We start from the raw sequence: 14,809 nt of genomic DNA on the forward strand, positions 1-14,809 counted from the left end.
GAGGTTTAACATATCACGTATGCTTGACAGTTGACCCGCCAAAAAAAAAAAAAAAAATCACATAAGCATCCTCTACATTGCCATAAAACACACGCATAAGCTCTTATTTCAAGTTTTATATTAAAAAATATCGTAATCTGCAAATAAACAGACTAGAAAAAATGCACTCTCTTATTCAGTTAGATCATGCATCTAGCACTGCCATTATATTCGCGTTTTAAATAATAATAATTAGACTTCCAACTTCCAAGGATGAAGAAAAATATAAAAAACAAAAAAGAATGAAGGTAAATAATTAATGAAAAACAACTTTTACCGCTGCAAGAAAGGGAAAGTGGGAGGAGGTTAAGGACAAACAGAAGAAAAAGGAGGACCTAACAAGATCAAATATCTTATTTCTAGTATCAAAGTTAAGAGATCTAATAGCATGGGATAAATAATATCTTTGCTATTGTTTTTTTAAATAAACTTAGTAATAATAATAAAAATACTAAATATATCCCTATATTGATGTTAAAAATAATATAAACTTAGAGAAAATATATGCTCTCTCTTCTTACACTTTATAAACACTTTTTATGATTAATTACTATTTCAAAAGTTAAATAGCTAGCCTTTACTTTAATCGCAATTTTTTCATATATTTTCTTAATTTTTTTCAACTTTAACATATTAAAACTTGTAGAACTCTTGATCAAATTTATAGTTATGTAAATTTACTTTAAATGATTAATATTGATAGCGGCTTGAGACCAAAAGAAATTAAAATATTTAACGATCAGCCTCGAAATCCCTTTATTATTTTTTAAACAAAGGTAATTTCTACAAAATAGTTAAATCTGTCCATCAAATGTAAAATTACAACGCAGCATTTAACTTGTTACACAAAATACAAATATATAGTGGAATATTTAAAAGTCTACATGAGAGGCGTGTGATACATTTTTCTACCATACAATAGAAGAAGTCATTTTATGTAATTTTCAAAACATTAGGGGCTCAACTGAATATAAGACATACAGTTGTCCAGGCAAGTAGCCGTTATACTACCCACGTGGTCATTTTGCCGACAGATTAAGTAAGAAAACTTCTCAATAAATATAAAATAATTAATTCTAGTATTAAATATTTATTTTTACTTACTCCATATATACAATTGAAAATGATCGATTTGGTTTCCACTGAAAATAAAAACGTTAACATCACATCCCTTAAAAGCATCTCCGTGTTAGAACAGTTTAGACTTCTTGGCAAAAAAAAAGCTTCATTTTTCTTGCATATTGATCTTGTTTACTTTATTATCCAAAACAGTACAAGAAAAAAATCTTCATTATATATATTGGCTACTTGCCCTTTCCTTTTCTTGCATAATTTTCCTAGTATGGTAATTATATTCACTTATTACCCAAGATAGTGGAAGAAAAAGAAGTACATTACATAATTGTGGTTGGTTTTGGTTTATTTGGCTTGGAGTTTAGTTAAAGTAGGAGAAAAAGGGACTACTCTTTGCTTTGATGGAGCTTTGAAGTGATTTTACCTCTTCAGATTGGGAAATTGTTACTTTGCTTCTCTTTCTTGCTGGTTTTGGTAATTGAAACAACTCACTTTACAATAGTATGATCTTCTTTTTCTGTTTTGCTTTTTATGTTTTTGTGCTTGAAAGGGGTTTTAGTTGATGAATCTAAGTGCTTATTTGGGGTTTTACTTTTGCTTAAAATCTTGTTTAATTCCAATGAAGAAATAAGTAGTTTTCTGAATGTTGTATGAGCTTTCATGTGTTTGCTAAGCTCTGAATTTTGTTGATCTTTTGTGAATTCTGACTGTTAAAAAGACCTTTTTTTTTTTTTAGTGAGCTGATTTTCTTATTCGTGTTCTTTAAATTGCCTTTTTACCATGATTTTATGAGTTAAAGAAATAGAGATGATCAGTTGTATTTTCCCTTAAATTGTCTTATCAATTACTATATGGTATTTTTTGGCCCTGATGTATATATGCATGTATAGTCTATTGTTTGCTTCGCAATTGACTGCATCCTTGAGAAGCTCGTCTTCTCGAGCATGCTGGTAATTTTGAAGTCAAAGTAATCCAACTGAAACTTCCTATAAAACAGTAAGTTGGTAAACAGCATCTGAATTATGTTAAAAGAGTTCATATTATAACAAAAAGTGGAGAGGAAGTATTTATCTTTGTCCATTGATGTTGATACTATAAATTTGTTTGGTGTTAATGTGTAGACAAGCAGAACCTTCAGCAATTGTGTTTCATTGTGTGAGGTTCCCTGTTTGATATGTTAAAACTTGCAGCATCTTATATGTACTCTGATTGTCCTTTAAAACAGTAAGTTGGTATACAGCATCTGAGTATTGTTATAGAAGTTCATATTGTAACAAAAAGTGGAAAGGAAGTATTTATCTTTGTCCATAAATGTTGATCCTATAAAATTTGTTTGGTGTTACTGTGTATACAAGCAGAACCCTCAGCGATTGTGTTTCATAGTGTGAGGTTCCCAGTTTGAGATGTTAAAACTTGCACAGCTTATATTTAATCTGATTATTCTCTCTTGTGGGGCTTAATAAGGCCCGGAAGTGTATTTTTCCATGTATTTTAACATGCTGATCCAAGCAAGATATTGACCTTCTCTTTACAGGTACTAGATGGCGACACTTGGAGATATAGGCCTTTCAGCAGCGATAAATATTATATCTGCTTTAATCTTTCTTGTGGCATTTGCAATTCTGCGGCTTCAACCATTCAATGACAGAGTTTATTTCCCCAAATGGTATCTTAAGGGGTTGAGGCACAGTCCCACCCACTCTGGGGCGTTAGTCACGAAATTTGTTAATGTTGATTGGAGGGCATATATAAGGTTTCTGAACTGGATACCGGATGCACTGAAAATGCCTGAACCTGAGCTTATTGACCATGCGGGGTTGGACTCTGCTGTTTATTTGCGGATATACTTGCTAGGGTATGTCTTTTTAATTGTTGATACCACTTTTGGAGTCATAAAGAATATCTGTGCGATTGCTATAGTAACCACACTGTCAATCTTCCGGTATTTTTCTTTGGTCAACCATATTGATTAACATGTTACAATATTGTGTTATTAGCTTTTTATTTCGCTTTGTCATGTTAAAAGGATTCATTTCAGATAAGGATGATGCATGGTGCATCCATATGGAAATAACAGAATTGACTCTATGAAACGAACTGATATTTGAAGGATTAGTCATTGTTTATCTTTTTATTTTAAGTTAATGTGGCTGCAAACTTTTTTTGTTTAAAAAAAAAAGGTGACTGGCTGTATTTCTATTAAGGATATGTGACTTCTCATTTGATTGTATCAGTAATAGGATTCACTTCAAACAGTAATCATAAAACGAAAAACCACATATTTGTTGTTGTAACAAGACCAAACATGGAGATAACAGCAGGAAAAAATCAGAACATGCTAATAGAAATGTTAACTGTTAAAAAAAAAAAAAAAAACCGAACATACTGGATTATCTCATCTTTTTTAGGGAAAAGGGTCAAAAATACCCCTCTACTTTAGGAAAAGGGCTAAAAATATCCTCCATTACAAATTTGGATAAAAAATACCCTCCCCTCATTAAAGTTTTCAAATATACCCCTCTTAACGGAAATTCCCAAAATAACCCGATTTCATTTTTAAACCCGCTCCATTTAAACCCGACCCAACTAAATAAAAAACCCATATGGGTTACCCACTCCTGTGCCCAGTGGCTCCAGATATAGGACTCGGGAATAAGTTGGTCGCAGATGAGTTCTTTATGTAATTAGGTCGGGTTTAAAAATGAAATCGGGTTATTTTGGGAATTTCGGTAAGAGGGGGTATATATGAAAACTTTAATGACGGGAGGGGTATTTTTGACCCAAATTTGTAACAGAGGATATTTTTAGCCCTTTTCGCCAAGTAGAGGGACATTTTTGACCCTTTTCCCTCTTTTTTATCAGACTGTTGGTTTATACTATAAAATCAAGATAAATAGGTGAGTCACGTTTTTAAAATAGGATCTTTATCGTTATCTTTAAAGAACCCTATAAGAAAAGGGGATTTAGGTGTAACATTCAATCAGTCAAGTATGCCTCAGTCCCATTTGAGGTTGCTACAGAAACAGGAAAAAGAATCAGCATGATAGCGACTTTGTTTTCCTGCTAAAGTGTATTGCCTTTGTGTCTATTGTGAGAAACTGGGCGGTCTATGATGATTACTGCTGCTTCTTGATTTCTGCAGGCTGAAAATCTTTGTTCCTATAACATTGCTTGCATGGGCTATCCTGGTACCTGTAAATTGGACAAATAGCACTCTGACAAAATCCGACTTTACTTATAGCGACATTGATAAGCTTTCCGTTTCAAATGTTCCACTTGGGTCACTCAGGTTTGGAGATGTTGTCAACCAGTAAAATGGCAATACCTTTTAAACTCCATGGTTGTAATTCATCTTGACCTGGATTTTCGCAGGTTTTGGACGCATATTGTTATGGCCTATGCCTTCACATTTTGGACCTGCTATGTCCTAAAAACTGAGTATGAAAATGTTGCAGCCATGAGGCTGCAGTTTGTCGCTTCTGAAAAACGTCGCCCTGACCAATATACAGTATGTCACCTTAATTTTTGAAATTGAACATCTAAATTCTTCAGTGTTAAAAAATTTAATCTCTGGGAAGGAGTGTATAATCATTGAAGCATATGTTGTCTACCAATGGATAATGTTTTCAGAAAGTTAATATACATAGATTGATGCTGACATGGTATTTCTCCTTAACTGTTCAAACTTAAGAGAGTAATCAAAGTTTCAGCTTTCTTGTTTATTTTTGAAATTATCTTCTGAGCTTTCTGAAAGCAGTTTACAGAAGACAAAAGTTTACTTTTACCTCATTGAATTATCAGGTGGAGCGAAACATGTCGGTGCATTTTTTGCAATGATATTCATAACAATTACTCCTTTATGTATATGAGCCATTTGATTAAGCAGTAGAAAGGCAGCTCAATAGTTGAGGATCTCATAATTTGCATTCCTTCCCCTTGATGGTGTTAATTATGCGGCTTTGTGATGCATTTTGTTCATATGTTAGTCAATTCATATTAAGAGAGTTGATGACGTTGGGGTAATTTGTTAGAAGGGAGTATAGAGTAAGTGTATTTGCATGGGTTTTTCAAGTTTTGCTTTGCATATAGAAAATGTGTATTTGCATTGATTACTTGTGTATACCTATTTTTTTTTTTTTTTTTTTTTTTTTTTGAGATAGCTAATCATAGTAGTATTCTTAGATTTTGACACATAAATGGTCCTCCTGAGAACTTTCGTTGAGGAACATATCTACATTCTCATTATGGGTAAACAATTGACCAAGTGTACGTAGAATGAGTAGACCTTATTTGCTGTTGTCATTTGGATTCTTTGTGCCTACTATCTTGAACAATGACTGCAACTTTTATCTACATTACTTCGTGCGCTAAAATTTGATTGTTACAGGTCCTTGTTAGGAATGTTCCGCCTGATGCCGATGAATCAGTTAGTGAATGTGTGGAGCACTTTTTCCTGGTTAACCATCAAGATCATTATCTCATGCAACAGGTTTGAACCTGCTGGAATACAAGTATCTCATGCTATTCTACTGATAAAAAAGACAAGTATCTCATACTGTTTTGGTGTTTAAACATTTGAGAAAGTGATATATTTTTCATTGTTGAAAATATGCTCCTTGTTGAAGCCCCCAGAGCTTTGGGCTAGTTGGAGAATTCTCTTACATTGAGCACACCCATTCACCCAAATGTGAAAATTTTCATAGTTGTTACTTATTACTGCAGTAGGAAGGGAAGAGATTAAGGACTTATGTCCTAGCATAAACTAGTTCTGCAGGGGAAGAAGAGGTTGTGCTATGGGTGCTATTGAAGAAATTTTGCTCTGTATGCTATTTGTGACAACCAGAGGCATTAGGACCTGAAATAGAGGTTTTTAATAAGTTATGATGTGACAAAATAACATGGTAGAACGCAAAGATCTGAATATAACTTATAGGCAAGGAATAGAACGCAAAGATCTCTGTGCCATTTGTGACAACCAGAACGTAAAATGATCTTTGATATATACAAAATAACATGGTAGAACGTAAAGATCTGAATATAACTTATAGGCAAGGAATAGAAGTTTGAATCATCCACTAAGGATTTTTATGTGTGAAACCTTCTGAAAGTTTTGTCATCTTAAAAGCTATGATCTATTTTTGTAACTGAAAATTCAATGAACAAAATTCTGTAACTTTGTTCGTTATTATCCTTCTCATCCCTAATGCTTCTTTACAAGGCAGTTATCTGCCTATTCTCCCTTGTAGAATAATTATGGTCAGTTCGTGCTGATATGATGGTCTTAAAATTTAGTATCCCTATGTGAGAGAAGTCACTGGCATGTTGAATATTTCAATAGGATGGATTAAAATTTTCTTATTATATGCATATTTTTAATGTATGCTTTATGTTTTATGTTGATATACTATTTCATCTTTATTCACATAGTTGGATTCTACTATAGGGCGTGTATGATGCCAACAAACTAGCAAAATTGGTGAAGGAGAAGAAGAGTAAGCAAAATTGGCTCGACTATTACCAGCTTAAGTACTCCAGGGATCAATCAAAACGGCCTATGATGAAGGTATGGATGTGTCCCTAATTCTACAGATTGTTATTTCTAACTTTTAATATTATAAAATATGTTCTGAGGCTCAATTAGTACCTTTTTGACAAAAGTTTTGTCTACCTTAAAAGGGATAAGTTGTTTCAGTGCATTCTTTTTCCAAATTTGCAGACTGGTTTCCTTGGCTGCTTTGGAGAAAAAGTCGATGCAATTGACCATCAGACTGCTGAAATTGAAAGATTGTCAAAAGAGGTAAATACCACACTTGCATCTCCCTAAATAAGTTGAAAGATTTTCAATCGGCATGTTATTGACCTATCCTTGTTAGATCAGAGGTAGAGTGTGTCATGGATAATACTGAATGAATTACTTTCACCAGTACTGAACACTGATAGGTGTCTCTTTATTTATATTGGGAATAGAAAGAATCTCCACTAGAAAAAAAGATTCTCCTATTTACTAGAAAAAGATATCCTATTGGACATAACTTACCTTTTCATCAACCATTTACCTGACCTTGCTCTAAATCAGCTCTAATTCTACTAATGCCTTGGTTCTGACTTAAATTGTAGATAGCTGAAGAGAAACAAAGGGTACGAAAAGACCCAAAGTGTATCATGCCTGCAGCGTTTGTCTCCTTCAAAAGCCGGTGGGGTGCCGCTGTTTGTGCACAAACACAGCAATCCAGAAATCCAACCTTGTGGTTAACAGAATGGGCTCCAGAGCCGCGTGATATATTTTGGAAAAACCTGGCGATCCCCTATGTTTCCTTGACAATTAGGAAGCTCATAATTGCTGTTATCTTCTTTTTTCTGACATTCTTCTTCATGATCCCAATTGCATTTGTCCAAACCCTTGCCAGCATTGAGGGGATTACAAAGAGAGCACCATTTCTAAAAGTTATCATTGACGTGTGAGTACCACATTATATATTTGTTCTGAAGTCAGCACCATCTCTCGTTTTTAGTATTTGTTGTACTCATGATCCTTGATGGTGATATACCTAGTTCATCTATTTCAAAAGTCTCTTCGTGACAACAATTTCAAAAACAAAATCTAGTGGTTTAATATTTGTGAGTACTTACTGGAACTTGTTTGATAATTGTGTGAATAGTGCACAGTTAGTTTAGCTTTGTATGATTTGTGTCATGTCATTCCCTGAGATAATCGCTTTTATCGTTATGTCATCACTCGCAAAGAGATGCTTGACAAAAGAATGCAACCTAAAAATGCTATTAGCTATTTCCTTGGTAATGCTATCTATGATTATTGGCAGAACTACAAAACTGGAATAACAATTGTTGGGTATTCCATGAATTTTTTTATTTCTTCGTGATGCTGAATTGACATGACAAGTCATACTCAGCAATGAAACACTACTTTATATGCTGTATTAACTCTGCTAATGGTTCTTCCGAGTTCTTTTCTTGCTTTATCCTATTGGTCTTTGCACTAAGAAATGGGCTGTCGTCTGAGTTGGTATTTGTGCCAATCATTGATCGTAGAAGTTGTGCACCAGCTTATCTCAAATGTAGCTCATTTGATTTTTATATTTTGTGGTTACTCTTTCGCTAATAATTCTGCTGATCTATCATGCAGACCTTTCATCAAGTCATTCATCCAAGGTTTTCTACCTGGGATTGCTTTGAAGATCTTTCTCATATTTCTGCCTACTATATTGATGATAATGTCCAAATTTGAGGGATGGCTAAGCATATCAGCTCTAGAGAGGAAATCTGCATCTAAATTCTACATCTTCACTATTGTGAATGTGTTCCTCGGGAACATAATTGCAGGAGCTGCATTTGAACAACTAAATTCCTTTCTCAACCAATCACCAAACCAGTACGTTGTTTTAATGAAAATATGTTACTAGATTTGCCTCAGCCTTTATTTCTTTAACTTGTGAATCAATGGGGAAAGTTTGGAATGCAGTTAGAGTCTGCTTCTGTTGAAGGTAGAACAATGGCCACGTAAAGAGTGTGTCTCTACGTGGTCATTGTTCTATCTGATGCAGGTATAACGATGTGTCTCTACCTGGACATTGTTCTATCTGATGCAGGTATAGCAATGTCCACATAGAGATATAGTCTTTCATTTCTGCTCTAATCAGTTATTCAGAATAGTAAAGCAACGTCTTTGGACAGACACATGGAGTTAAGCCTGATGCCACTGAGACCTTGTTTTCACATACCCTGAGAGATGTCTATAACTATAGAGAAACGACCGGGCACAGTCATTCTCGTATTGATCCTAAACTTGGCAATCTCCTAGGTCAAATGTAGCTTTCCAGAATGTCCACTCCACTGAATCAAATTAGAGTACACAAACAAAAGACCTAGTTTTATAGCGCAGGGGATCAGAACTGATGGCCACTTTGGAAGGACGTGGTTCCTCTACCAGAGGCATATCAGTGTCTGGGAAGCTCAGTTCTCTAGGGACTTGGAGAAATGTTTATGTGGGGGACCAGTTTTGTAGTCCTGGTGAAGTTGGGTGTTAAAAGAAAACAATAGATATGTGACCCCTACTAGAAGAAAAAGAGAAGGAAACAATTCATATAGGCTAGGCTTCCTCGTGACAAGTGGCCTCATCCTATTTGTGAAAACGCTCATGTAGATCATGCATGCCATCATGTATTTATGCTCTTTTACTATCCTAAAACCCACTCTAATTACGAGATTGTTCCTGTTCAGCATGCCATGCCTGTAATCAATCTAAATTTCTAGCTCCAGAAGTATGTTACATGGGACTTAAGTATGAGTGTTGAATACTGGTATGTGTTTGACAAGTCCCTTTAGTTTCTAGAAGGTTTTCTTCGCACTTGAGAGGATAGCTAAGTTCCCTATATCTTAGAGAGACTTAATTGTAGCATGTTACATAATGTCTTGTCTTGTCAGCTTGACTAGGAGTTGTCTTATTGAGTCCAGCCAATAGATGGTTGGTTCTTTATGTGCTGATTCTGCTAGTACATTCGTATTGCAGAGTATTATATTATGTTTCTATTAGGTGATAATAAAAGCTTTCCATTCTTTGATAGTCCATATCCTATTACCTAAGAGCATTTTGCGATAAAATTTCCTACATTTTCTGCAGAATCCCTAAAACAATTGGTGTTGCAGTCCCTATGAAAGCATCCTTCTTCATAACCTATATAATGGTGGATGGGTGGGCTGGTATTGCTGGAGAGATCCTAAGACTGAAGCCACTAATATTTTACCACTTGAAGAATTTTTTCTTGGTAAAAACTGAAAAAGATAGAGAAGAGGCAATGGATCCTGGAAGCGTTGGTTTCAACACAGGAGAACCACAGATACAATTATATTTCTTATTGGGGCTTGTCTATGCTGTGGTCACACCATTTCTGCTTCCGTTCATATTGGTCTTCTTTGGCCTGGCATATGTAGTATATCGTCATCAGGTTCGTCTTCTCTTTTTCTTTTTATTTTTATATCTTCCACTTCCTTTAGTTTTTAGAACATGTGGTGCTTTATTACATCATATTGTTTATAAGTACTACAAACTTGCTGATATTGCAAGAACTTCATGTGCACTTGAGAGTCTACTCATAACAAGTATATATGATAAAGACACTTTATTTTAATTTACCAGTTTCAAAAAAAAGATGAGACACTTTATTTTACTTGTAACGAATATTGCGTCAAGACGAAATTGATGTCCTTTGAAGTAGTTTTGTATGCCCTACACCTACTTAAGTGAGATGCTAGGGATTACCTTAGCTTTGATGTTGGATCAGATATCTAATTTCATGGGATTCTTGATATGTTGTGTTCATATGAAAGCCGTTTTAATGTTGTATCTTGGACACATGCAACACTATATTAATAACTGGGATGTTTGTTAACTGGTTAGTCTTTCCCATATTGCGTTTTATATGAACATGCAACACTATATTAATAACTGGGATATGGTTAGTCTTTCCACATGCAACACTATATTAATAACTGGGATATTTGTTAACTGGTTAGTCTTTCCCATAATTTATTCAGACGAAGGAAATATGGAAACTTGTACTGCTGGAGATGCATGTAGGATTGAGCTGTACAACTATCCTTGATACTCCCTCTGTTTCAATTTATGTGAACCTATTTCCTTATTAGTCTGTGCCAAAAAGAATGACCCCTTTATGCAATGATTTATAGCCACACAAAATATATGTTGACTCATTTGACACCACAAGTTTAAAAGTCTTCTCTTCTTTCTTAAACTCCGTGCCCAGTCACAAATGGGTTCACATAAATTGAAACGGAGGGAGTATAACATATAATGACCCTTTAGTTGTTCATTGTGAATAATGTAATTAACAAGTCTACACAGCAGCTCTATTATTATGGTAGTGTCTTCTATTCATTTAATACTTCTATGGATTGTTTGTGTACATTGTTTGTGTACTTAACTTGTATTGGCAATTGTTCTGAATGAAAAAGGAGGAGATTTAATATATCGGATTGTAGATGAATTCTCTGATGCTTGATAAAACTTTTCCATGACCGATTTCACATCTCCTAGTAAATCTTATTTTCAGTCTGCTATTTGCATACACTACTATCTGGACATATGTTTGCATGTTACAATTAGCTTTTTTCTGATGGATTCTTTTCATGAGACTTTGCAGATTATTAATGTATATAATCAGGAGTACGAAAGTGCAGCAGCATTCTGGCCAGATGTTCATGGACGTATAATTTTCGCTCTGTGCTTCTCTCAGTTATCTCTACTGGGCTTGCTAAGTACAAAACATGCTGCTCAGTCAGCACCTTTCCTGATTGCCCTTCCAGTGCTGACCATCTCATTTCACTTATACTGCAAAGGTCGTTATGAGCCGGCTTTCACCAGATATCCGATACAGGTGTGTAGAAGCACATCTTGCAAATAAGAATTTTCGCTGTTATAGTAGTAGTTTTAGCTCAGTTTTTTTAAAACATTGGCAGTGTTTCCCATTTTGTTTTTCTCCAAAGGCTTCTATTTCTCTACACTGTTGCTATCTTCTTCTTGATTACAGGAAGCAAGGAGGAGAGATACTCTGGAACAAGCAAGGGAACCGAACCTTAATCTGAAGGGCTACCTTCAAAATTCTTATGTGCATCCTATTTTCAAAGACGAAGATGAGGATGAAGATGAGGACTTCATGATGAAACTGGAGAATGATAGCGTGCTTGTCCCCACCAAACGCCAATCAAGAATGAATACACCAGTACCCAGCAAAATCAGTGCTGGCTCGTCTCCGTCGCTTCCTGATGCAGTTGGTCATGAACATTAAAGAGCTTAGTATGGGAATATTTCACCTCCTTTGTGCATGAGAGTTCGATCATGGAAGAGAGTTCGATCATGGAGCTTCAACATTAGCAATGGTACAGAGAGCACTTTAACACGGCATATATGAGCTGGCTGCACCAGTTCGCTGAAAATACAAAACACTGTAAAGAACTCATGTTTCTATAGTTGTAATAGCATTAGAAGTTTTGCTCACTTTAAGGATGTTGAGATTTTTAGCAGTTGATGGTTGTGGATTCGAGGATATATCTTGTAGACAAGCTTTGTAGGAAAGGTATTTATCGATCTCTGTTAAGAAGAAAGTCGGATTTCTTGTTTGGTCTGTTTATTTCATTTGAACTATCTATGTATGTGAAATCATTGTAACCGTCAATGATTCAATCAAAATAAACAAGATTTGCGTCAGAGATAAAATAAAATACGCGACACTAAAACCAAGTTCTTTTTAATGTGTTACAATTTTGTGAAACAAAAGTGAAGTAGGGGATTAACCTAACTTCACTAAACATAAAATAAAGGAGACAAATATCCTCCTTAAATAAATATGTGAGTATAAAATAATCTAAAAGAAAAGACTATTTTATGTCTTCTGTTCTTCATTGTCTTCAGTTTTAAAAGCCACTTGAACATCTATTAAAGAACGGAATAGGTTAAAAAATGCTCTAACGTTTATGATTGTGTTTGAATTTAGGTCGCATTCAAGCACTCACCAAATTTTCTTCCTCCATGTCTTCATCACAATTAAATATGTGAAACCAATGGAGTCGTAACCCAGGTAGATGAACCCATAGCGGCCATTCATTTACCTGACCAATATATTGCTTTTGAAATCTCACTCGAGATTCGGTATTCATTCCTGAAATTAACAAATGATTAATGGGCACTTTGAAGCAAGTGGATCCTAAAAGACTAACCTCGTAGCTCACTCAGATCAATCGGTTCAAGCATTGACAAACCCGCGTAGAACAAGGGCGAACACTCATCGTTTGCGGCTAGGACTATATTACACCCCGTACTTTCATGTTAGAATGTGCCGTAAGTGAATCAATATGAGCCGGAGAGGTTAAGGGCCTTTACAAAGATAACGATATGTTAAAACAAATGTTAAGAAAGAATCGTGAGGGTTGGAGTTTGAACGAATCGAAGATGTTATAACCCGTACTTTCGCGGTAAAAACAAGGAGTGCTTAATATGCTAAGGAGGTCATTTTTTATGGTGTTTGAAATGATTAATAGTCATATGTTATGTTTTGAAGTCAAGCGAGTTGTAAAACAAAAGTCGGCAAAAGTTGTCACAAGTTACGTTCATAAGTTTACCGAAAATTTGGGTCAGATGTCACTGAGCTTTTCTCCCAATATGCTTGGAGAAATGGAGTGATCCACGCACCATATTGAAGGTCTATGAGTCTAGTTTCCAACGCGTTATACCATTCGTCGATACCATATCGGAGTAGAGAGATATTCACATTTTAGCGAGACTGCGCATGCAGCCCCTTTGGGACCCACTTTAGGTGGTGGAACTTTCTAAAAGTGTATAAAGCGGTGGGACTTGATCCTTTCGTCATTTCTCACTCATTTCAGATCCTATGCATCCCAGAATTCTCTCCAAAATGTTTCATATCACCCAAGAGCAAAATCAAAGGTAAACAACTCAAATCAAAAGCCGAAAATCCCGTGGTGCTACTGAGTTTCTTATTCTTCTTGTGTTTGCTGATTTTGGACTTGTTCAAGCTCATGTGGAGAGTTGTTCTAAGTGTAATAAGGTAAGATTGCACTCCTCCTTTATGTATTTGAGCTTGTAGAAGTCATAGCTAGCTTGTATGATTGAGAACCCGTGAGATAAAAGTTGGAAATTGTAGTTGTGTTGCTGTTGCTTGTTGAACTGTTTTAAGGTTGTTCTTGTGGTATTTTATGACTGGAAATTAATGGTATAACCTTAGTATATTGTTGTTGACATGTATTTGAAAGAAGAAAGGGTTTGAAATTATAGTTTTATTAGTCATAAACCGAGCTTGCCACTCGTTGTATCATTGTTTTGAGTTGCAAGCTTATTATAGAGTTGCTGGTTGTTTGGGTTGTTGTTGTGACTCTTATGAACTTGAGGAATGTGGAATAAACAGGGGAGATGCTGTGTATTTTGTTATAAAATAAGTTTATCGTTCGAATTACTATAGTAGTATTATTTTTAGTGTGATGATAGCATCGTTTTTATTGTTGTAGATTAAGGTACAGCGAGTTGAGCTTATCGTGGTTGTTGGGCAGATTATTTCGCAAGGCATGCAAAGGCTATTCCCTTCCTATCATTGGCATGAATGCTACTAAGAAAGAGTCCATTAAACGTACAAGGAAAGAGTATAACATAGAGTTCTCATATTAATAGTTTATATAAAAGAAGAGTTGTTTATAGAGCCTTTTGTTATCGTTATCATGTGTCAGTTGTATTAGATCGGTCCTTATCAGAATTCATATCCAGTTCTTACTGGTTTAGCATCAGTAGAAGGGATAGAGAGATTATACATATACATAGAGACAGATATACAGTACTACTATTATATATTACATCTGCCCGGCCTATGAGCTAGAGAGATGTGTCCGGCCTATGAGCTACAGAGATATGCCCGGCCTATGAGTCGGAGATATTTACTATATATATGCCCGGCCTATGAGTTGGAAAGATATGCCCGACCTATGAGTCGGAGAGATATGCTCGGCCTATGAGTCGGAGAGATACACCATATATATGCCCGGCCTATGAGTCAGAGAGATATATATATATGCCCAGCCTATGAGCCGGAGATATATATTATATATGCCCAACCTATGAGTTAGAGAGATATACTATTATTACACAGAGATATAC

At 35.3% G+C, this 14,809-nt stretch overlaps 1 protein-coding gene across 3 annotated transcripts; it reads left to right on the forward strand.

Annotated features, from left to right (window-relative positions):
- The first annotated feature begins 1,195 nt into the window (after nt 1-1,195).
- LOC132039418 (calcium permeable stress-gated cation channel 1-like) lies at nt 1,196-12,252 on the forward strand. Of its 3 annotated transcripts, XM_059429907.1 has the most exons (13): nt 1,197-1,587; nt 2,648-2,968; nt 4,256-4,402; nt 4,486-4,621; nt 5,501-5,602; nt 6,557-6,676; nt 6,830-6,910; nt 7,231-7,571; nt 8,258-8,503; nt 9,752-10,076; nt 11,292-11,525; nt 11,679-11,978; nt 12,011-12,252. In XM_059429907.1, the coding sequence occupies exons 2-12, from the start codon at nt 2,655-2,657 to the stop codon at nt 11,934-11,936; spliced, it is 2,304 nt and encodes a 767-aa protein (XP_059285890.1). In that variant the 5' UTR covers nt 1,197-1,587; nt 2,648-2,654; the 3' UTR covers nt 11,937-11,978; nt 12,011-12,252. The 3 variants fall into 3 exon arrangements, with proteins under 3 accessions (XP_059285895.1, XP_059285890.1, XP_059285887.1); XM_059429912.1 differs by having other exon boundaries at nt 1,196-1,614; nt 11,679-12,252; XM_059429904.1 differs by having other exon boundaries at nt 11,679-12,252.
- Nucleotides 12,253-14,809: the final 2,557 nt, after the last annotated feature.

The sequence above is a fragment of the Lycium ferocissimum genome, chromosome 2 (assembly GCF_029784015.1).
Source record: "Lycium ferocissimum isolate CSIRO_LF1 chromosome 2, AGI_CSIRO_Lferr_CH_V1, whole genome shotgun sequence".
Lineage (NCBI taxonomy): Eukaryota > Viridiplantae > Streptophyta > Magnoliopsida > Solanales > Solanaceae > Lycium > Lycium ferocissimum.

What these genes read in the sequence shown, in the direction of transcription:
- LOC132039418 (XM_059429912.1), top strand. Translation starts at nt 2,655, where the DNA reads ATGGCGACACTTGGAGATATAGGCCTTTCAGCAGCGATAAATATTATA. An exon ending in TTGAAAGATTGTCAAAAGAG is followed by an intron (nt 6,911 to 7,230) that starts GTAAATACCACA and finishes CTTAAATTGTAG; the next exon opens with ATAGCTGAAGAGAAACAAAG. An exon ending in ATGTAGTATATCGTCATCAG is followed by an intron (nt 10,077 to 11,291) that starts GTTCGTCTTCTC and finishes GAGACTTTGCAG; the next exon opens with ATTATTAATGTATATAATCA.